The following is a 24,723-nucleotide window of genomic DNA, read 5'->3' as shown; positions in this document are numbered from 1 at the left end:
GTAACACGTGACCTCCCTTCGTCACTACGCATTTACGTTAGGTTGCACTGGATCAGACCTAGACGAAAAGTTGTGGTTTAAAAGAGCATATTTTTTATTTTTCTTGTCAAAAATGACAATCGTTTCGCTAGATAAGACCCTTATGCCTCGTTTGGGATCATTTAGAGTCATTTGAAACTCCGTTGAAAAAAACTGTTAAGTATTGAGTTAAGTATTAAATGTTGGGCTCTATTAAAGTCCATTAAAATGAGAAAAATCCTGCAATGTTTTCCTCAAAAAACATAATTTCTTCTCGACTGAACAAAGAAAGACATCAACATTTTGGATGACATGGTGGTGAGTAAATTATCTGGATTTTTCTTTTAAGAAAATGGAATATTCCTTTAAATGAATCTACCTGGAACAGATTTGCTGATATGAGTCTTTTCAATTTCTTGAGATGTTGCTTTTCAGTTTTTGAAGGACGCCGTGTCTCAAACTTCATACATTTTTGATCAAACGCTTCTGATAGCACACATTAATTTCCTGGAAAGCACAGTGTGTATGCATCCTACCAATCAGCCGCTGAGTGTATACAAACACACATATTAAAGTAATATGTTAACGTTCTCATCAACAAGACCTAATGCCGCACCCTTGCTTACACACAAACATCGCTTACGCATTTTCATGGCTGTCACTGCGGTGATGATAACAGTGGTTACACCTCAACGTGCATAATCATCATTGCTCAATTCACCGAAAAACGGCACTTTGGCAACATCACCTTAACTGTGAAACACGATGCGTACTGACACTTGCCCTTGTTACTGTGTTTGAATATTATGTGACCTGATTTCAGGTCATCTTATTCTTCACAACGCTGAATAAAGTTCACAGACAGCAGTCCCCCTGTGAATACGTGCTGCAGCTCTCTTTACCTCGTTGCATTTTATACGCATGATGATATAAAACGGGTTATACTCTATATTTTGCTCTCGACGAAAATGCAAACATACTGTGAGCTAATTTGTTTGTGTAGTGTAAAACGATACATAATAAATCCACACTTGGCTTGTAAACTCAGGGTTATGTTTGATTCAACAGCTGTTGTGATTATGTAACAGGTGGTGGTGTGTTGGGGAGGAATCTCTTAAAATGCTTGGAAGGGATGTTGAGTGCTGTTTCTAATCATTTAGTCAGTTTGAAGAATCACATGTGTGGATGTATTGTGGATATTGAATTTTTGTGCCGTGTCAACCATGTGTGACCACCCGGCTAAACAACAAACCAACACAAAATGGTTTTCTGGTCTTATGCAGAATTGGGGGGGTCTAGCTGTTCCTACCTGTTATACATTAATAATATAAAAACACTGTAATGCATATTGTATCTATTCTTTAGGAGGATTTGATTATCTTGTAGATCTACTTTAAGTTAATTCTTATGTGTTTATATCTAAAAAAAAAAGAAGCTTATGTCTCATCATGAGTCATCTGGGTGGCCTGTTGTAGTTATTTTATAATCACTATTTCCAATCAAAAAAGGGAATTTTAAAGAAATATTAAACGTCTCCCATTCTTTTGCAGTAATGGATCCCCAGTTAAAGGAAAACACCACAGTTTTTCAATATTTTACTATGTTCTTACCTCAACTTACAAATTAATACATACCTATCTTTTTTCAATGCGAGCACTTTTAATCTTTGTACAGCGCCTCGTGAATGTGTTAGCATTTAGCCTAGCCCCATTTATTCCTTAGGATCCAAACAGGGAGGAATTTAGAAGCCACCAAACACTTCCATGGTTTCCCTATTTAAAGACTGTAACATGAGTAGTTACATGAGTAAGTATGGTTGCACAAAATAAAAATTAGGGATGCACCGATCCGATATTCTGGATCGGTATCGGGGCCGATCCGGCCTTTTTTGCTGGATCGGATATCGGACTAACAGGACCGATCCAATTCCGATACTGCACGTTACCCATGGTTGTCACTGACAAGCGATTAAAACGACCAAGTATTATAAGAGCACCATAAACGTTTTTATGCACTATAATCAAAGTCATCTTACACTCAATTGCTTCATGTGAAGGAACAAACGCACATTTAAGATATTAATGTTCACAGAAACGCTGTAACTTACTTGCAAACTGAGTTTATCCACTGGTGAGAAGCAGACGGATGAAAACGCGTCATTCAACACACGCAGACACACAAGATAACTGTAACGTTAGGCTTTATTAAAGATCTGATTTTATAAAGTCTCAGGAAGCTGTTGGATGGATGCAATTCAGTATGTGCTGAGTTAATGCACAGGTGAAGCGGACGGATGAAATGCGTCATTCAACACACGAACACACACAATAACTGTAGGCTGTTTTAAAGATCTGATTTTATAAAGTCTCAGTAAGCTGATGGATGGATGCAATTCAGTATGTGCTGAGCACACGATGCATCTAATCTCTTTGGGTTTTAATAGTTATGAACGTAACTTTCCATTGCGGCGCGAGGATTCCCATGTGAAGATGCTTCTAGAGCATCAATGCTGCACCCAGGAAGCGCAGTATGATTTAGACGCACTCACTATGATTTAGGCGCATCAATTCTGCACCCGAAATGTGCATAAAAGGTCCGGTTAAGTGCATAATTCCCAAAATAACCATCTGCACACTAAAGCTTTTTTACTGTGACTTTTTGCGCAATTAAGGAAAATATATTTAGCATACTTATTTGATCAAACGTGTCTATTTTATTTTCTCCTAAACACTGCCATGGTTAATAATTACTTATGTTCTTGTAACTTGTAAATCATTTTAAATTATTGTTTTTTACATTTAAAAGTATAATTATATATAATATAATTATATTATGCTAGATTTAGCAGAAAGCACTATACACATTTATATAGTGTGTGTGTGTGTGTGTGTGTGTGCGTGTGCATGTGTGTCTGTGTGTAATTTAAATTGTTCAAGAAAAATACAGTAGTATCGGATCGGCAGATATCGGAATCGGCCGATACTCAGAATTCAGGTATCGGAATCGGATCGGAGATGGAAAAAGTGGTATCGGTGCATCCCTAATAAAAATTTTTTTTGGAGCCATAGGAGTGAAGGGGCTAGGCTAAATGCTAACACATTCAAGAAGCGCTGTTCAAAGATTAAAAGTGCACGCATTGAAAAAAAGATAAGGATCTATTAAGTCATCTAAGTTGAGGTGAGAACATAGAAATATTTTGAAAAACGGTGGTGTTTTCCTTTAAGGTGGATAAGTGGGTAGCACTGTTGCCTTTACGCAAGATGATTCCCAGTTTAAGGCCTGACCACGGCTGGGTCAGTTTGCCTTTCTGTGTGGAGTTTGCATGTTTTCCCTGTGTCAGTGTGGGTTTACTCTAGGTACTCTAGTTTCCTCCCACAGACCTAAAATTTGCAGGTTACGAGAATTGGATATGCAAAATTGCTCTTCCCCCAAAGTGTGTACATATTAACTTGTGAGTAGATTAACCGGTTCTTGGAATGAATATAGACATAGATGGAATGACATTAAACAAGGGATCATGTATAGGCAGCTGGTTGTTATCGCAGAAAAAATCCCTGACAGTGTGATTGGAGCGAAGTGAAAACAGTTGGCTGCCTGTTACATGGCTATTTAACACATAAGTAAAGTAAGGAACATTAAATATTGATTTAAAATATTTTATTTGCTTCTTTTTAACAAATGCAGAAATTTTGCAAGAAAAAAACGTTTATTCAGGTTTAAGGTAAGACAAAAATGTCACAAACATGCTTCAGGGCTTGCAAAATTTCAAAATCACTGGTAGCCCTTCGGGCAGTCATTCTTCAGTTTTTGGTAGCCCGAAATGAATGCAAGTAGCCCAAATAAAAAATACATTACTTTTAATGTAGAATATTAAAGCAGACATATCATGCTTTTAAATCTGTCCTTTTTACATATAAATCATTTATTTGTGGTCTATGTAAAGCGAAACTGCAATGCTTGGGTCTGAATTCCTCATTATTATAGCCCCACAGGCCCCCTTTCTACCCCTTTTCTGATGTGCATCTGAGAGCAACTCGTTTTGGTACTGTCTTTTTAAATGCACGTCATACCCTGCCCCCACTCCAGGTTGCAGAGGTGACACTCGGTTAAACTCCACCCCGTTCGGCCATTTTTGTAGTTTTATAGCAGAGATACGATTATCTAGCTGCACAGAAACTTTTTATTTACTCGTTATTCACAAAATGTCAACAACGGAAGACTTGTCCATCCAGCCTTATATGTTCGCGCCAGAGTCGGAAACGGACTGAGAGGAAAATGAAGACGACGAACCTGCAGAACCTGCAGCCTTCGGAGTGAGAAACAGCACTGCTAAACCATGACCACCGTGTACTTTACTTTTTTACTTTAAGTTATAAACTGCTTACCGAAGTGCTCTGCTCGTCGTCTCCAAAGAAAGAAGTAATTGACCCCTCAATCAGACGAAGTCTATCGGCAAATCCTTCTTTATACTTGCGGAGATTGGTGAAGTAGTTATCCTTAAAGTGCCTCGGGCACACAAAAATGACTTTACCCACAGATGTGAGTACATTTCTTACGCTCTCGTAACTTCTGCATCCTTGAGCTTGGACTACAATATCGCAGCGAGAAATATAAAATGGCGGATTGCTCGTAGTGTTGGGCTGGAAGTCGATGTCCTTATTTAGCAGTTCCGCTGCAAATACTGTGACGTAATTGTTCAAAAAACGTAATAGATAATAGAAAAATCAGAACCGGTTGGAAAATATGACCAAAACATAATATAAAGATATCAACAAAGCACCTGAAGAGACTAATTTCAACTTTTATGTACTTATAAACACTACAAATATACAACAAAATGCATTTAAGAGCCAAGAAAGTGGATTTAGCATGATATGTCTCCTTTAAGACAAAACATCTATTAAACCACAAATAACACATATCAATTTTCAGTACATATCAATCATCAGTACAAATTTTTCTTCTAACCAAAGTGAAATATCTATAAACTTCAGATTCTGAATCTGAAATATTAACTGAATTCAAAGATAAGAAAATGGCACTTGACTTTGTGGGCATAGCACAGGGTTCCTCAATTAGTTTTACCACGGGCCAAATTTTGCCAATACAAAGCCAATAGGGCATCTAACCACAACGTTTAATCTGCTATTCTTCTTGTTGTTTTGATGCTGTTGGTTTTTTAACAAACAAAAAAAATGGATTTCCATGTAAACCAACTGTTCCTGCTCATCCCCACACCAGATATACTCACCATTTAAAAGTGGTTCAGTGGGTCACAAACTCAAAGTTTGGATCATCCAGTTAGAGATTGGATAATTTTTTCGATCAGAAAAACAATGGCTACTGTCGCTTTAAGAGCGATTCTGCACAGAGTCACTCTTTTCACTGCCCATACAATCTATATCACTTTAAAGCTTGCTGCGAGAGATTTAATTTTCTTATGTGAGGATAGTAATGACTAAAAGGATGAAGTTGGAGGATTTGGCCAACAAATCCATGACAAATCAGTACGGATTGCTTCCTGTACTGCGGCTTCCCACAATCGCGAAAGTGAAAGTAAAACTTGAGCGCGCGCTCAAACGTAATTTAAAGCAACACTATGTAGTTTCCATGTAAAAATGACTTACAGCTCCCCCATGTGGTTGAAAAGCGCAACAGTGCCTGGTATCAGACACTCTCATTTGCAGGCAGGGGGAGGGGCGGGGCTGTGTGCTCTACCCTCCACCGCCACCTTCAGAGTGTGCTTGTAGCAGCTAGGAGGCTGCTCAGGTTGCAGCAACAGTACAATTTGTCCAGTTTAAAGTTGTTCTATCACTGAAATAATTTTAGAGACATTATTTAAAGGTAAAAAATCTACATAGTGTTGCTTTAAAAACTTAATGCCTGAATTTCATACACCACAATTACCCATCCAAATCTGTGAGAGAATGCATAAGCATTTAAATATATTTTTTCCTCCCTATAAGTCAAGATAGCCCGACAGGCAGGGCGGGGATGCATTTTGATAGCCACTACTGCAAAGCACAATAGCCCCGGGACGTCGGGCTACAATTTTGCGAGCCCTGTGCTTATTTGGTTTAATCATTTGTATAATGTCACATATTTTATAAAAAGACATATTTACATAATATATAATAATAAACTGTACCTGTCAAAATGATTTGCAGCCTCCGGGTTACATGTGTTATTAGTTTTGAGTGGTTGTTATCTGGCAATAACAAACCTGCAGATGTTGTGACTGGCCAATCAGTAAATAGTAAATAACTATGTACATTCTTAGGACGTTTGCATTGTAATAATGTACAGGGAGACTTCAGATATTAAAACAGAGACTAGTAAAGTGATGTTTTATCATTAAAATCAGATCGCGTCCATTGATTTAATAGAACGTTTGGGTATACCAACATGGCGGCACGGTGGCTTCACAGCTGTAAGGTCATGCGCAATCCAGTCATTTATATAGATCAGTGGTCTGTAAACAGCGCTGTTATTGCCTTGGAAAATTATCTGTCATGTTGTTTTTGTTAGTCCGTTATAATATTTAACTATGCGAAGTAATATGAAACTGTAATGCGGTCAAGAGAGCTGCCTGGAACAACATTCGCCGTGCGTTTCCCAGAAAATAATTGCACACCTCAGAATGTTCATCAGCCAATCAGATTCAAGCATTCAACGGACCCGTAGTATAAGAATAAATAATCACCAGCAAAATGGTTATGATAGTCCTGCATGTGTCCTAACTAAAAAAATGCTTAACACAATTTTATAGTAGGCCTACCTTTTATAAAGCACCCATTATATGAAATGGTATTGTTTTGTGCAGCATTTGTAGGTTTACGATGATTTTTTTACACCTGACTTTTCTTTTTTGTTGCCATTTTTCTCAGGGTGTGGACACTGTAAGAAGATGAAGCCAGAATATGATGAAGCTGCTGAGATCCTCAACAAAAATCCAGATGTGAGTTTCATTATACAACGTTATTCTGACATACAGCAACTGCATAATATTCATATATTTAATTATAGAGCATGCATCACTATTGGTTGTAAAGAGCACTTGTCTCTGTACCGCAATGGTTCCAGGTGTGAATTTGTCGCTCTGAGGCATTACTTGTAAAACACTGTGTCCAATTGGCTTGATTAAAATAAGCGAAATGCAAACTCATCATCTAGGAAAAATTAAAAACACCCTTCGGCTAAACCGAAAATACATACAGTTCGGCGACTTATGCTCCAAACTTTCCGTGCTTACATTGACGTGCCGATTAGTTTTTAGCCCTGAAATATTACAGCATGACACATTTACAGTTTGCAAACAGTCATCTCTAGCCATGTTTTGCAAGCGAGTGGTGTGGTTTTCATTACTCGGGTGTGTCCGGTGTACTAGCGCCGCTCGCTTCCAAAGTCGCAGGCCAACTAAGTCACCAGAGCCCCGTAGTTGGAGTAATTATCTCATTTTCCTTTGCGCCGTCCCTTTAGCCTTCAGTTGGGCGAAGGGATGCTCTTCCCAGAGTTCAATAACAGTAGGTTACGCATTATCTAATGCATGCTGTAGCCCTCACGCCTTCTCCCCGGAGAGAGCTGAAGTCATTTATTTTTCTCATTCGGTTTGCTCTCGGACCCTATATATATATTGGAATGAGGGGGACTGTGTGGTGACGTTTTTATAGCATTTTTAATTCGCATCTTACTGAGAGTTTAGAATAAGGGTATTTAAATGTGCATCTATACATGTAAGACAGAACAGAAACATGACATTTTAAAAGTAGATGGCCTCTCAAGTGTGTCGTTGAAATGTGCTGATGTTACTTTAATGAGATATTGTGTTTTTGTGTATAGGTTGTCAAGTGCCATTTGGTTTAATATTATTCTTTGGCTTGCACTTCTAATTAGCTAATAGATCAACGTTCAGTGATAGATAGATGTACATGGACCAAACAGTTTTTTTTCATTGATTATTTGCCTCCTGAGGGCTTTCGCGACCACGTCTCAAACACAAATCCTCTGTTTGCTATAATGACCCAGGCTCTCTGTATATCTTGAGGTAACCCACTGACAGATGTGCACAAATAGAGAGAAATAAATTGAGTTTAAGCTGAGGAAACAATCATAATGACAATCCGTTCTGCCAATTATGTAACGGTGAAAACACATCTGTGCTGAATATTTGCACTTACATTTTTGCAAAAGAAAAATAAACCTTTTAGATTGCTTGTTGTCTCTTAGTGAATTGGTCATGTTTAAAATGCAAAGTGCAGAAAATGCATATTAGCGAATAGCTGGCGGTGTCTGTTTGATCTTAAGTCAGTGACTTAACATGCAGCATTTTTATATAAAGCATTTTTTCAAAGAAACTGGTTTCATCATAATGTTATGTTGATCTACAACCAGTTCAGCGAAGCTTTAGAGGTAAATATCACAGGTATAAAGATGCGCCCAAATTGTTTACATAACTATTAATTTAAAAAAGTCTATTCTAAAACAAAAAAATAATCTTTACAAACCATATATCATTGGAAGGCTTTAAAGGTCCCGTTATTTCTGTGTTTTTGAAGCTTCAATTGTGGTTACAATGCGCAATATAACGTGTTCATGTTTTACATGTAAAAAAACGCAGTATTTTTAACACTATGTACTAATCTCTTTACTGCTGTTTTCACTGTCCCAAAAACAGCTGATGTCTTCTTTGTTCTATCAAGTCGCTCCTTCAGAAATACGTAACGAGTTCTGATTGTGTAAATTGTTTAGTGTGTTGTGATTCGACGGCAGCATAGCTTAGCAGAGCCGTATCAGCTTAGCTGGCGACTGACGTATTCCTGTGGGCGGACTTTAGTCAAAAACTTTTATATTGACGTCATTAAAGCAGGAAGTAGAGGGCTGTAGTCCAAAACGTCAGTTCGCTGTAGGCTTTGAAAGGAGAATTCTGTTAAAGAAAATATATCGCCTGGCAGGAAACTTTGAGCTTTATCATTTTAAAGGTATTATTTATGCTCTAACAGCAACATTACACACTAACTAAAGTTTGAAAATGGGATCAGGAAAAACAGGACCTTTAAGAGCGTTATTTTTTAAATTTAAGAATCTTTTTGAAGTAATAATCATGCAGTGACAGTAATTTATTAATTTGTGACAATAATATGCAGCAAATCAATGACACCTAGTGGCCTTTGTTGGTAAAACCACTACAAGTGTAACAAAAAACACATTTTTTTGTGATTAGATCAAAACTAGTTTAGACTTGTGGCTTTATTTTTTTGAGTGTTTTGGGCGTGAAACCATATCATTTTAATGCATTGTTTAAAGGTGCAGTGTGTAATTTTTAGAAGAATCTCTTGACAGAAATGCAAAATAATATACAAAACTATATTGTCAAGGGTGTATAAAGACCTTTCATAATGAACCGTTATGTTTTTATTACCTTAGAATGAGACGTTTTATCTGCATACAGAGGGTCCCCTTACATTGAAGTCGCCATTTTGTGCTGCCATGTTTCTACAGATCCCTTAACGGACAATTTTTTATATTAAGTTGTCTCAGACAATGACATGTTTACTACCGTACAAGCTACCGTAGCTTCTCTAAGCGTTTCAAAAGCGAGGGGTGATCAGTGAACTGTGCCATTGGTTGCAATTCGCAACCTCACCACTAGATTCTGCTCAAATTTACACACTGCACCTTTAATGTAATTAAATAAACTTTAACTGCTTTAACTTTTTTATTTTAACAACTTCAGACACTTTTTTAACATCCTGTGTCCAAAACTGCCTACTTTTATTCTATATAGTAGGCGAAAAACAGTTGTCAAGGCGAGTAAACTGTAAAAAAATATTTGCTGCCTTAAATTTTTTGTTGAATCAACTCTTGAATCAAATATTATCATTTATCTTGACAAGCGATGAGCTACAACTTAAATGAAGTTATAACAACTCATCCGTCAAATTTAAGGCAGCAAAGAATTTTTTACAATGTAGTGTGTCTGAATTCGTACAGTGGTATTCGAAAACAGTAGGTTGAAAAGTACCTGTATGATATTCTTCCGGCAAGATCCCGAAGTGTTAATTTACATGGACACTTTACTATCCCGTGGGCCTCTGGGAGATGGAAGAAGGAGAGTTATTGTTTTATTCAAATATGTCAGAAAGCGGTAACATGGCTTTATTCAAATGCAAAATAGATTTACATAACATTTAACAGCTGTCCCTTGTGGTTAAATTGTGCTTGTTAGGGCCCGAGCATTGAGGAGCAGGCCAGAATGGCCTGCACCGAAAGGTGCGAAGCCCTATTGTTTTTGCTCGAATTTATTAATTAATTAATTTTTTTCCCCGATGATAGGGAAAGTTTAGGCTTCTAGACCAAAGAATGGCAGTTATATTCATTTGAAGGTGCACATCACCTTTTCACCCCTACTCAAAAAGTCAATATTTTAAAACTTTAACCATAAAGTGAAACCTGCTTATGAGCCCAGATGCTTTTTTCTTTACCTACCAATAAAATATCATAGTTACATTGGTGCTCCTATCAAAAATTGACCAGATTGAGGCATTGTATAGTTCATGATGTTCTATACAGATGGGATTCATGCATTGATGCCTTCATACTTTTGTATGTTATCTTGCAAAGGCAACATTTTTCAGCCTTTGGACACAGCAGAAGAAGAGCTTCAGAAGACATTTCTGTTTAATAATTACACATCCCATCTTCTCTACCTGCAGGAGGTCTCCTTAACCTCAGCACAACCTCAATATTAAACTGGCAAACACGCTTTTTCTCAGATTAACACAGCCTTGTGATTTTAATTAAGCAATGCAGAGACATTTGAAACTCTCAATGAGTTTAATAATTGCTGGAAAGTTTCTAGAAAATGATTTGAGTTAAAAAATCTTTAATTTGCTGTGGTCACTATTTTTAAGAAAAGAGAATTGTTCAGGTCCATTTACACAGGCTTTTTATGTGATTAAGATATGTTGTTTACTCAAATAGTTTTTATGCTGAATGTAAATGGATCATGCGTTTCTTTGTAAATGTTTATTTATACCGTATTTGTATGTGGTGTCAGAGTCCAGGTGTATTGGCAGCAGTGGACGCCACCATTCACAAGTCTGTAGGAGAGCGCTTTAAAATCTCAGGCTTCCCTACGGTGAAGTACTTTGAAAAGGGGGAGGAGAAGTACACACTTCCTCATCTGCGAAGCAAAGAAAAGATCATCGAGTGGCTGCAAAAGTAAGTTGACTCAGTTTTGCATGCAGTAAATACATGAATAGTTTTTCTCTTTGCAATGTTCTCAAAGTATTCTCTTACTTCTTTTTAATAATCACAAAAGTCCATTACGCTTCATCCACGGTTAACGCTTGACGAAGGACGTGTCTGAAAGCGTGGCCCTTGCACGAATGTCATAGTGACCAATCACAGTGGCTGCAACACTTGCTCCTCTGTTCTCTGGTCTTGCATAAACGTAATTGGCTGACTGTGCACTAGGTTATTTGCATAAGACGATCTGATTGGCGGAGCCTGCGTTTGCGCTTAAAGTTGAGAAATGTTCTACTTTTGCCGCCAGCAACGGCAGTGACGTAACACCGACAGATCCACAATTCAGTTCGGCAACCCATGACGTTACCCATTCAAAGTAAATGAGAAGCATTAATGCTAAAGGCAGTGTAAATGCTGTTATAAATACTTGAAATGTCCAAGCACCCACTTTATGCTTTGTTTTACATTTGGAGTGAACTTATTAAAACATTAAGGGCTCTATCATACACCTGGCGCAATGCAGCGCAATGCGCGACGCAAGTGTCTTTTGCTAGTTTCAACCCAGCGCAATGATAATTTTCACGTTTAGCGCCACGTTGTTTAAATAACAAATGCATTTGCGCCCAATTATGCGCCCATGGGAGTTCTGGTCTGAAAACGAGGTGTGTTCAGGCGTATTGTTGGCGTGTTGCTATTTTGAGGCGATTAAAATAGACTACGCCATTGACCAACAAAAACCTGGTCTAAAGTCTATGGCGCAATATTGTTTTGTTATTTAATGAGCACGTTAAATATATGCGCCCATAAACGGGCTGACAACGCAGGTTTGCTTATCACACACATGGATGCGCAGCAGCACAAAAAGGCTTTTAAATATGAAAGATTAAAGGATTAAAATGTAAAAGATTATTATTGAGTCTCTTGGAAATAAATGAGGACCAATTATGAGACGTAAGAAGGCGTAAAGAGCTGCTTCACCTGTAGCCTGGTAAGTAAATAAATGCTTTGCTTTAAACAAATGCATCTGTTTTTAATGCTACCCCACGGATTTATTGTACATGAAGACTCTGTACCTGTGGATATGATGAGATAAGCAATATTTTTTAGTAAATGCTTTTTAAAAATCCCATGGCGCTGACCGAGTGCTGAAACGCTTCGGCTCTCCACACGTTTGTAAATTTTTTATCTTTTGTTTGTATTTTTAGAGTACAAACCTTTTCTTGCATATTTGCTAATTATTTTATGAGATTACAATGATTATGTTGTATATCAATACATTTATAGCAATTAAAAGTCTGCTATTTATACTTCTATGGCAAAAAGAAAACTTTTAAAGGTTTTAATCCAAAAATAACAATTTTAATAAAAATGAAAACGACACAATTTTTTAACATTCTTCTTAAACTGGTGGTCTTCTTCCTCCATTTAGTTTTTCAGTTTAAAATTCCGCTTTCTAAATAGGGATTAGGCATGGCGCCAGGCGCAACTGGCTTTTAACTCTTTCACCGCCAGCGTTTAAAAAAAAAGTTGCCAGCCAGCGCCAGCGTTTTTCATGATTTTCACCAAAGTTTAATGCCTTCCAGAAAATCAGACCCTCTGCTTTCAAACAAAAAAAACCCGTTTCATCCTACCTTTAGTGGTTCTTTTGCAATCAGCTTTTGAATATGGGTAGGTTTTTGCAAAAACACCATATTTTGAGCAAAAAGCAGAGATAATTCCATTTTTATGACGGACTTTTCATAGAGATCTCATTCAGATCGATCTTTAAAACAGACACGGACATGCAGCAGCTTGCCATAGGGCAATACTTCCGGTTTTAAAAAGTTGCGGAAGGGCGCCACCTGGTGGATAATAGCGGTATTGCGGAAAGACGGAAAATCTCGTCATTGGCGGGGAAGCGTTTTCTCTTAATTGACGAGATATCTCGTCAATGGCGGGGAAAGAGTTAAAGGGGATGAGAGCTGAGACTCTCATTGGTTTATTGCACGTTACGCCCAAAAAACATTAGGAGTTTAGGAACTACCCTTTTTCTGTAGGCCGTGCGCTTTAGACAATGCGCTTAGATCGTTAAAAAAGGGCCCTAAATGTTGTTCCTATTGACAGAACCTCTGTCAAGTTATTTTGAACCATCTTTACAGCTTAACATGTGCATGACCATTTCAAGAGTGAAGTTTCAAGAAGAGTATAGTGAGAGGTCCAGCATAATTTCATTACACTTGGGCTTGATCTATTTTCATGTAATGTAATTATATCTATATGTTAATTAAGTGTGACACATATGGCTGTACTATTTTTATAGCCAGTGCAAAAACAACATTGAAAGTTGGTTGAACTCAAGGTTGCAAGCTTAATTATGTATTGGCTGTTTTTCACAATATTGCTGTGATCATGAAAATTTGCATTGATATTATATAATGACCTGACATGTGCTATAATTTTAAAGACCTCAGAGTTTACCAGTTTAATTGCGTTTCTCAGTCCCCAGGCCCCACCGCCTCCAGAAAAGTCATGGGAGGAGACACCGTCCAGCGTGAGCCATCTAGGTGCTGAAGATTTCAGGGAATCTCTGAAAAAGAAGAAACATGCCCTTGTCATGTTTTATGCTCCGTGTAAGTTACAAAAAGTAATGTTTTATCTTTTGTTCCTTGAAGCGCTGAAACTTCTGCTGCTTTAGCCGTGCCTGTGTCATTGTCCAGTGTGTAAGTAGGTCATAACAATCTGGCTTCTTTGATTTAATGTTTGCTGCTTTGTCCCTATAGATTTTTTAAATGGTTAAAGCCATTCAGAATGTGTACAGCTTAAAGACCTAAAGGAAGATGGATTACTGACAGGTCACCGTTCGCCTTGGGAAGTCAAACACAGTGAAGTCCACAGCATTTGGATGGATGCTTCAAAGCTCATTCATGTCTAGCAGTCCAAATGGATGCTCTTGCGAGCCTTATTTTGTCACGCTTGGCACACAAAATAGCTTAATTCTGTCTGAAACTGTTATGTTTCTTTGAGGGAATTTGTGTGATCACACTATCGTAAAGACTGCTGTGTGATCGCACATGTTAATTGTTACAAAGTAACGTCTGTTCGGTTAATCTCATGAGGCTGTTAAGACCCCCCATCAGGTTCTCATTATCAGAATGCCTGACAAAATCTCATTGTCATTACCGTAATGAGAAACAGTAGTGTTATTTAGATTATAAAATCACGTTAATGTATGTATCATGCTAGTATTTGTAGTTCCATTTATTTAATGCTAAATTAAATTAAAAGTAATAAGTGAATAAGGGTGAATCTCATTAGCTAAGCAAATCAGATACATACAGTATAGCTTGTATATAGTCCCAAAAAACGTCCCAGACTAAAATGCATGTTTTAGCTGCCTTAATTTAAACACACCTTGCACTGACATATCTTAACATATAAGTGCCTTAGTTTTATCCCACACCAGTATTGTTTTTTGTAAGGTATGTTTGTAGAAACTACTTAAATGACCTAATATAACTAAGGCCAAGTCCTGGATTAATTTAAACCCTGTTCAGGAAACTGCCTTGAAAAGTTAATCATTAAAGAACACCTATTACAGTGTTTCCCACAGATCTGAAATATACTTGTGCTGGTAGCCACTGAAAAAGGCAATCATTACCCGTGACAAAAATAGTCTATGTGTGACAAATAACTAGTAATGTTTGACCTTACCCAATACTATGATTTAGTAAAAATTTTACAAATTTCATAAATCCAACCACCCCAAACTCTCTTTGGCATAAACAAAGCTGACACTGTTTGTCAGAGCACCACAAAAACACTTTAATGCCTTTGCACTGATATATGAAGCAATAGATGACACATTTAAAAGGATTTATTAACATTATGAGAGTTGTAGAAAGAAAGACTATCATACTCTGTTGAATGCAATTATATGTATACTGACTTTACATTACAGCTTTGTGTTTTTTATATCTTGACATAATAAGGACTGTTTGGCCATTTAAGCTATAATTGCTTATTCAGTGCAATGGGCTTGACAATAGCATTGCTCATTTGCTACCATCTCTGCTTTCTGAGCAAACATTTCAGATATAAAAAGACGGTTCATTAATAACATTATTATAAAAAATGTGAGAAAGAAAATGCAAAGCATGGTCATGACTTTAAAAACAAGAGCCAATTGTTATCACCATAGAAACCGGACCGGAGGCACGCTCGAGACTGTACATGTGCTGGTTTTGATGTTAATCCGACCTGGGACCCAAAGTAATTAACCGACCCGGACCCGACTAACCATTTAAAATATACACCCAGAACCGTACAGGTCCCGGGGACTCCTTGAAGACCTCTAATGCATCCAACTCAAACAAAGAAGGATACAATGTTACACGAAGCTCGATGCACCCAATTCAGAGAGCATGTGAACGCACACCAGACTCATCGGGAGAGACACAACGTGCTCACACGCAAAGAGTGTCATTATCACGGTAGAAACAAAATAAAATTAAAAAATTTATGCCAGATACACTTGGGCAGTTGTTAATATACCTGGGCTCTCCCAAGTGAAGTCATATGTGGGAAACACTGTAATATGCCCATTTTTACAAGATGTCTTGGGTCTGCCAAGAATGTGTCTGTGACGTTTCAGCTCAAAATACCCCACAGATCATTTATTATAGCATGTCCAAAATGCCCCTATTTGGACGGAACAAAAATGCGCTGATTTCTTGTTTGTAACTTTAAATGCCAATGAGCAACTGCACCTTACTCCCCTACCAAAAGAGACAGTGAGCTCGTTGAGTTAACTCTTTCCCCACCATTGACTAGTTAGCTCGACAATAGGCTTTATGCCCAGCTGCACTACTTCCTGAACTTCAGCCAGCTCCTCGTTTCCTGTCTGCCATTATTGGACAAACTGATTAATCCAGGTGTGTCTGATTATTGTTGTTGTGACTACTGAGGTCAGGCACACCTGGATTAATCAGTTTGTTTGTGACTATTGAGGTCAGGCACACCTGGATTAATCAGTTTGTCCAATAATGGCAGACAGGAAACAAGGAGCTGGCTGAAGTTCAGGAAGTAGTGCAGCTGGGCATAAAGCCTATTAAGAGAAAACGATAACGAGTTTTTACAGCAATCCATATTTCCCCTATAATCCACCAAGTGGCGCTCTTACCTAACTTTATAAAACCCGGAAGCACCTCTAAGCTAAGGCTAAAACAGGTAAAACTGTTTATGTTTTGATTATCACTCTGAATCTGATATCTAACAAAAATCCTTCATAAAAATACAATCATCTCAGTTTTTTGCTCAAAATTTTGTATATTTTTTATTAAACCTACCCATATTTGAGAAGTAATAAAAAGAAAACAAATGAAGATAGGATGAAACATTTTATTTGTTTGTTTGAAAGCAGAGGATCTGTTCTTTTATCTTAAATATTGTATGTTTATTTATTTAAAGAAGAACATTTTCTGGAAGGCATTACACTTTTGTGAAAATCATAAAAAATGCTGGGGCTGGCTGGCAACTTAAAAAAAAAACGCTGGCGGGGAAAGAGTTAAAATAGATCTGATTCCTGTGAATCCAGTCTGAGAAAATAGTATCTCATGATTGAGATGGCAGACAACATCTCAAACAACTCGCTGAGGGAGGAAAGTATGTTAATGCAGGACTGTCAGTCAGTGGCCGTGGGTGGGGCTTTATCAGTGTGATGTCACATTAATTAGAGAGTCAAAATAGCATGTCTAATGAAAATGCTTTGGTTTAATGAGGATTAATGAAGGAGTGATTCGATTTTTTTCATTGTAGTGGTGTTGTGTTCAAACACTGCCAACTCGCATTTATGTCCAAACACCTTGTGGATTTGCATAATAGTTGCCCTTTACCATGCCCTCACAGTATTTTCTGCCAACATGGTCAACATGGCAAAGCTCCAAAAAACACATCCATCCATCAATAAAGTAATCCAAATGACTCCACGGAGTTAATAAATCTCTTCATAAGCTAAACGATGTGTTTGTTAGAGAAAACAATTTAGCAATCCGTATGTCACACATCTTTGATGGGGGTTGGATTGGGTAACACCCCCCAGCATTTAATAATTTTTAACCCAGCGGTATGTTTGGTCCAATATTTACCCAAGACTGGGTTAAAAACAACTAAACACTTTTTAGGGTATGGAAATAGGCGCCTTATCAATAACATTGAATATTATTGGTTCTTGCATGTCTTGTGACATCAAAGGTATAAGCCAATTTTAAACCTTAACCCTATCTGTATCTTTTGTGTTCAGTTGAAGAAAGTCAGTCGTATACATCTTAGATGGCATGCATAAGAGGAAACTATTTAAAAAATTTATATTTTGATAAACTGTTATATAAAGGGGTTGCATAGCAGTTATAATATGATTGTAGTTTATCCACTGTAATTATTTGCCATTAGGCCACATTGTGCCATTGCAACTGGCCTCTTAGTCTCGCCGAATCGTTTAATTGCAGCTTCTTTTTAGCTTAATTACAAATCGAAAACAATACAAAACAGTATTTGAATAGTCTATTAAAGACGGTTCATCACCAACCCCATCATTATAAATTATTTAGTGGCACAACTGATGGTGTAAATGTGGCACTGTTTTATAACAGAGCTAGACAGAGGTTTATTGAATTACTCCATTAGTGTTGCTTTGTTTTGGTGAAAAGCATTATTCGATGACCAGGTTTCATCACGTTAAAAGCAACTTTCAGCTTAATAATAGGTCGGGGATTCACATTCGTATAATCTGAGGGTTTAAATATCACCTAGCCACCCTGATAACAAGGATACCTATCCCGAAAGAGCATGATAGTCGAAACGAGGTGTTCTTATCAGAAGATGGGCAGACTTTAGGGCTTTAGTTCTCTTAAACCTCCAATCCGTCATGTCGGTGTCACCTCAAGAGCAATTTTACAGAGATTCCCATGCTGTTCTGTACCACAGAGTTCCTTAACTTCTGGCCAGCATGCGCACTTGCCGTCTTGCATGGGATTAAAAATAATTATGAGCTGTTATTGTTAGTACGGCTATGAAGATCTTGATTGGAGTATCCGACGGGGCGCGGAGACAGTCTCGCATCGACCTTGCCCGGGTTTGGCGTCCAGCCCAGCCTTTCAGCTCCCATGCAATGGCGACGTGAGCCAAAAAGGGGAGTAGACAACTTCATGCGCCATTATTTATAACGACCCTCGTGCTACTTAAATTAGATGCCTTGTTCCACACAAACAGGCCTTTGTTTGCTCGCCTGTACATTATTATGGAGCCATTAACTGTCATTAAAAGCCACCGTTTTTCTAAATTGAACCCACTTACTTGACTTACGTTTTAAAATTTACGGTAGTGCAAATGCGTGCAAACGAGGTTGCGTGAAAAACTAAGTCAGCACGATAAACAAAACGATTTGGTAGGTTTTTACATTACCTTTGGATGGCAGTTTGAAATATTTTAGCACTATAATGCATGCAAAATTCATAAGAGTGATGCCCTGAGCATCAAAACCACTTGAAATGAAAGTTTAGGAGTTATGAGGAAGATGCTTACTTGATCTGCAGGAAGTTTGATAGACATACATAGCCTCAGGAAAGCCCATTGGGCTGTCAATGAATAAAATAAAGAAACTTTTGATGTGCTGAAAAGCTGAATTTTGTCATCGCTAAAGCCTTTCATACCTGCTGCAGACATGCAGTGTTTGTTTATTGTAAGTTACTGTTATTTTTATAGTATGCATCACTGTCTCTTGTTCTTTCCCTATATGATTCATCTCTATATTTGTCCAGTGTTGTATTCTGGGATATCGCCTATTGCCTTTTTCTCAGAATTATGAGGTGAGACATCTCTATGAATACTAAAGTATTGCTGCTCTCCGCAGGGTGCCCGCACTGCAAGAACGCTGTCCCTCATTTCACGACAGCAGCCGAGCTTTTCAAAGAGGACCGCAAGGTGAAGTTCAACCTAATTTTTAACCTCTTCCTATCTTTGGTTCTCGACTGGTGGGTTGTGATCCAAGAAAAGATTGATCAAATGTTCTCCCTCTCTTTCTCTGACAGTTTTCAGACATCCTAGAATTTAATTACTTTTCATCTCCAGAATGTTCCCAAGGTTTTCAATCTCACAGTGGCGCTGTTGACCTTGTTCTTCTGATGAAGACTTTTATTCTTCATCCGTCTAGTTTTTCTCTGTTGATCTCTATATTGTACCAGATGCTGCCTTGACAAGGCGCTTTTATTAGTCAGAGAAATAATTTACTCAGAAATGAAAATTCTGTCTTTAAATAGAATCTTTAAATAGATCTTTGGCACATAACAATAGTTCATAGTGACTACAGCTGTCCTATATTTTTGGTGCTTCTTTGAAGCTTGACAATCCGAGGTCAATATAGACATCAAGATAAATGCATAGTCTGTAAAAAATTCCTTTTAGTAAAAAAAGTTGAAATGGACATAAGCATGTGTAAATAATGCCAAGATTATTGCTTGAACTTTAAATTCACACATTTCTTTGACATTCACGGTTGCAGACGTTCTTTTTGACGCTGTACTTTTAACAAATTCTCCTTTCAGAGTAACATGACATTCATTTGTCAGTTTCTTTCACGTCTACGATCTGACATTTTTCCTCCAAATCTTTTAAAAATCTCTTCAAAAGTTGCTGTTTTTTTTCTGAATCCTTACAGGCCTCATGAAAACATCTCACTTGGCTTCTTTAACTCCAGTCATTTATCACTGGCCAGAGAACAGAAATGTTGAATTGTTGTTTGCAAATGTCTGAAATTCATTGAGCACAACGTCAGCCTTTTTTAATCTCCCAGTTGCTCTTAAGTTTAAACTCACTCATAATTATTATTCAGATGTATTGCTTTTTAAAAGAAATCTCGCCAAGATTAGAGAGAGGCCATGTTCTTTTCGTCCTGAATTTCAAGCTAACGCCCTTGAAGAGGGCTTATTATTAAAAACAGATATTGTTTGTCTGTAGAATAAAAGCTCTGTTTAGAAAGCTCCATCTGCTGGTTTTTACAAACACTGAGCCGCTTAATTCATAGTCAGTAAAAATTTTCTTACGCATTAAGTGCTCGGAAGACATAGCAGAAGTTTTATGACTCTAAAATTATTTGTTTTTGTTTTGATTCTTACTTCAAAAGCTTTTACATTGATCAAGGTCAAACTAAAACTGCCAAAAACATGGCCATGCATTTAATTTTTGCGAGTCATGTGCTGTGTCCGAAAACGCTCCTTATCTCCTATAAAGTGCACTGTATTGGGTGTTCACCATTTTTTTTTTTTTCTGAAACCTGAATGAACACCTTAATTTCCTAAATTTGTTCACTACTTTTTACCCACAATGCACTCAGATTTTGACGGTAGATTTGATGTACACTCGCTCACTCACTATTTCTTATGATAACTCGTCACCACGAATTTATGTTTTTTTACTTGTGTTGTTACTTGTTGACAGTTATTTTCCACCTTTTATAAAAAAAAATAATAAACGCAGGCGGTTTCAGCAGTAACAACATAAACAAACGGCTTCTGGTGTTTAACTTCCTGTAAACTCCGTAATGAATCAATAACAACAAAGTCCTTTAGAGTAGTTTATTTCTGATAACAAGCAAAAAACAACAACAAGTAGATTACCTTAGTTCAAAGCGTATCAAAAACTACACTTAGCTAACGTTACTTTAACATGTACAAATAGCGTGTACCACTACAAATAGTGGTAATCCATGATCGCTGTCTTCCATCATCTTTAGAAAACCAAAATATTTCTTATTTCGACAAGGTATTTGTTACAGAGTTCAGTTTAGCAACTAGTTATACCATTAAACAAGAAAGACTGGAAGTTAAGTTCCGCTCAGACACGTATTTGTGTCACCGCACGTGCGTCCTAATAAAACCGTCTATACAGTAACTTTTATTTTAAATAATATAAATATTTGTATTAAATATAATAAATTAACTAAATAGTAAATAAGCATGAAAAGCAATGAAATGTGACAAAATAAAATGTCAAAATAAACCTTACCGTTTTACAGTACGATCCATAAAGCCAAACAGGTGTAAGAGGACGTATACACCAAGGCGTTTATCCCTGCGGCTGGCGTATGTTTTTAATTGTTTTCAATGGAAACATGTTTTTAAAAAACGGCAAAAGTTGGTGTGTTTTGTCTGTGCTGAGCGCCGGCGTATTTTACGTACTTAGTGCTTGTTCAACGCTCATCTGTAAAACGCTCGTCTCATCAATGTCACTTTTCACTTAACCGTCCAGTCAGAATGGAGGAGGGGCGGGACAAATACCCCAACCTCGTATAACAGCTGATAAACTGAATGGAAGTATCATAGCAACCAAAGCACTAAGCTGAAGAAGTAGATTTTGTTATTCAGTCTATAAACAACTGAAATGATTTCAGTCCAAAAAACAGATTTTGCTGATCAGTAAATAAAGCATTTGAGTTTTTTCTGGCATGCTCATCAGTTTTATTCACCAGTACATCAAAGGAAGTGATTCTGTGTTATTTAGTACAAATCTAATCCACATCCTCCTCCTGCATTCTGAATCTGCAAAAAATTGTGACCGTGAATCAAACAAGGAAAACGACCAATGTCAAGTTTTGTTTGGTTATTGTAAAAATTAGATCTGGTTCTACTCAAGTGTCCAATTAAGTCCTTCTGGTTTCAATGTTGTTCATTATTGCTGCTCATTCCTTTTCTGAATAGTGCATTAGTAAACACCGTAAATTACCTTCTGGTAGAATAGGACCTAAAACTTATACTCCTTTTATCTGCTTAATAATAAGCCCCTTTTTTGTAGAGAAAGCTAACTAATGCATATTTTATTTGACCCCAATTAAATACAAGAGGGCTAATGGTTAAAATAATGACTAATAGTCTACGTGTTTCAGTTATTATTGCTCTTGATTTGTTTAAACTTTTAATGCCACAAAATGCGAAAGAAGCAACTTCTGTAATATTCATGAGCTCACATCACTCCGTTTGATTTCCTGTGTGCATTGACTCTATTTCTTATTTTGTACGGTTAGTAATTACCATCTTGAGAAAGATGTAGAGTACCTTTATGAATGACTTTTTGACCTCATTCATCTCATTAACCACCCTGTGTAAGCACAAAACGACAGGCCACGAGTCTTATGTTGCTTACATCTGCTTATTGGTGAGGTTATAGCAAGATTTGTCAAGTGCCAGGAGGGTTTTCCTCCACTAGCAAAACAGGATCAATAACAAAATTGACCAGCAATCTTTGAATAAACACCATCCTTTCTCTCCATTTTCTCATGTTAATTAAAAAGACTCAATAATAATGAAAACATGCATCTCAACCTCCAGAGAGACACGGTTATCTTGGAAGATCCTGTCTGATTGTTTCTCTATCAAGTATTATAAATATAATATTAATATTAACTCTATAATTAAGATGCTCAGATGGAAAAGCACCTAAAATGCCACCTTTTTTTTTTTAAATGAGAAGGTGATATTACCAAATGCTTTACGCTTTTCTTGCTAACCAGTTTATCGGGAAGTGACTATTTTTCTCTTATCAGCTCACTGGATGGAAACATATTTGCAAATGTTTAATGGAATATTCCAATTATGTGCATATGTTTAATATGCAACTTTGTACGCAAACATGCCTATTGTTAGTCTGAGTCTAGCATCAAGCTTACAGCTGTTTGGTCTGTGCAAACCGTCTGAGTATACATGTAGTGCAGCTGTGACGCATCCAATGTACACAACATCAAGTCTTGCACATAATGTATCACTGGTTTCATTCAATGTAGATGCAGTGTTACGAGCGACAGCCGAGTTGAATGGTAATGTTAACTAGATGGATTTATGTCATAAGAACATAACACAGAAACTATGTGATTACCATAGATAAATATCATGTTGCTGTTGTGGATTTGGTTTCACATTTAAGTGATAAACTGCAATGAACACAGGTTTGACGGGACTAAAACACACTGTTACACCTTGACAGCGTTTTTTTCAGTGTAGCGAAAGCCAAAATGACTAAAATATACCATTCGTCAAGACACATTTATGGTTGGTTTGTTTATGTTACACTAACTGCCGTCCTGAGATATCCTGAGCATAAATCTCTGCTCTTATTTTATATTGGCTTGTTTGCTATATTTTTTCTCACCCTGCTTTGAATGGCTTTTCTCGACAGGAATGTATTACTCATTTTTCATTACCCTAGAAAAAGCGGCTAAATTCGGGACGTAGGGGATCCAGCGAGCGAATCAACTCCGTCAGTGCCAGAGCAGCTGTGCTGTTAGATTTCACAGTTACGATCTCACACGTTAAAATACCCACACCAAAGGGCAAAAATACAACTTTCATTCATACCCGATTTATACTGCTAGGTTTAGGTTTTGTATATGTAGATGTCATTACATTTTAATTGTTTTTTGCCAGTTGGACTGTTGGTTTATTCATAAGCCAATGTTCATCAGGATGATTCAGATGCACTGCCATGCGGTCTTATGGATTGTTGACCAATATATGGAGTCTCTGTAAATTGGTCCATTAGAGATTCAAAGCAGTGTTTATTCATATATTTTCTACCATGCTACACAATATCTCTTATTATAGTTAGTTTGTGTTTGTATACTTTAGTCACGTTTAAAGCATTCTCTCCCAGAGCTCTGCTGTCTCAATGAGTCCCATGGGGATTTAAAGCGTAAACAGCATAGTCATGATCAGACAGTATAAATCTCTTTACCACACAAGCAACATCTTGCGCACATTTCATTTGTCCAAAAGCTCCATATACACTTAACAGAAAAGTACCAAGCATACCATACCATGTTTTTTAACAAAGTATGGACCATTTTTTATGCGTATGCAAGGGTCCATGTCCAGTGCGCGTGCTGCAATTTTCGTCATTAGAAGAGTATGTGCATGCGCCTGCAGGAGAATATAGTATGTAGCGCAGGAGATGCATTGCATTTTGTCGCAATGCACATTCGTCGAACATCTGTGTACTAAATTATACTTTACAAGGCTGTGCGTTTGACCACGTGCGTTCATTTGCATACAAATACAAAAACGGACTATACTCCAGGCTTAATTATGGTAATCATTTTGTAGGGGAGAACCGGGGCAAAAGTAACGCGGGATGAAAGTAGCAACGCTATTTTCTCAGAGCGCCGATAACATTTGCATCCCAAACTATGACAGCATCTTTAGCACACAAACTCTTGACAGACCTGACACTTTACTCACGGTTTTCTGCGTGTAGATCCAGAAGGTGTTTTCAACCATGATAAGTAAAATCCTAAAGCGGTCATTTTTTTTCTTAAAATGCGTTGTGTCTTTTTTTTTTTTTTCGTTTCATGTGTTAAAGTACTGATCAATCTACAGGTTATTTAGTGACCTAACACATGGGTTTTTCAAAATAAAAGTAAATCGTGTTTAAATGTGAGGA

At 37.3% G+C, this 24,723-nt stretch overlaps 2 protein-coding genes across 2 annotated transcripts in view; one reads left to right on the top strand and one right to left on the bottom strand.

Annotated features, from left to right (window-relative positions):
* hspbap1 (hspb associated protein 1) overlaps window positions 1-24,723 on the bottom strand; it is a 464,289-nt gene that overhangs the window by 337,726 nt on the left and 101,840 nt on the right. The gene's annotated exons all lie outside the window — the stretch shown is intronic.
* Window positions 1-24,723, top strand: part of pdia5 (protein disulfide isomerase family A, member 5) — a 61,554-nt gene that overhangs the window by 33,860 nt on the left and 2,971 nt on the right. Inside the window, exons 12-15 of the mRNA XM_065251987.1 lie at window positions 6,906-6,976; window positions 11,075-11,238; window positions 13,744-13,874; window positions 19,151-19,221. Coding sequence (XP_065108059.1) covers window positions 6,906-6,976; window positions 11,075-11,238; window positions 13,744-13,874; window positions 19,151-19,221 — 437 coding nt within the window. The remainder of the gene's footprint in view (window positions 1-6,905; window positions 6,977-11,074; window positions 11,239-13,743; window positions 13,875-19,150; window positions 19,222-24,723) is intronic.

The sequence above is a fragment of the Paramisgurnus dabryanus genome, chromosome 15, assembly GCF_030506205.2.
Source record: "Paramisgurnus dabryanus chromosome 15, PD_genome_1.1, whole genome shotgun sequence".
In the NCBI taxonomy this organism is placed as follows: Eukaryota; Metazoa; Chordata; class Actinopteri; order Cypriniformes; family Cobitidae; genus Paramisgurnus; species Paramisgurnus dabryanus.
The sequence above is the reverse complement of the archived record's forward strand: the minus strand, read 5'-3'. Positions and strand labels throughout refer to the sequence as shown.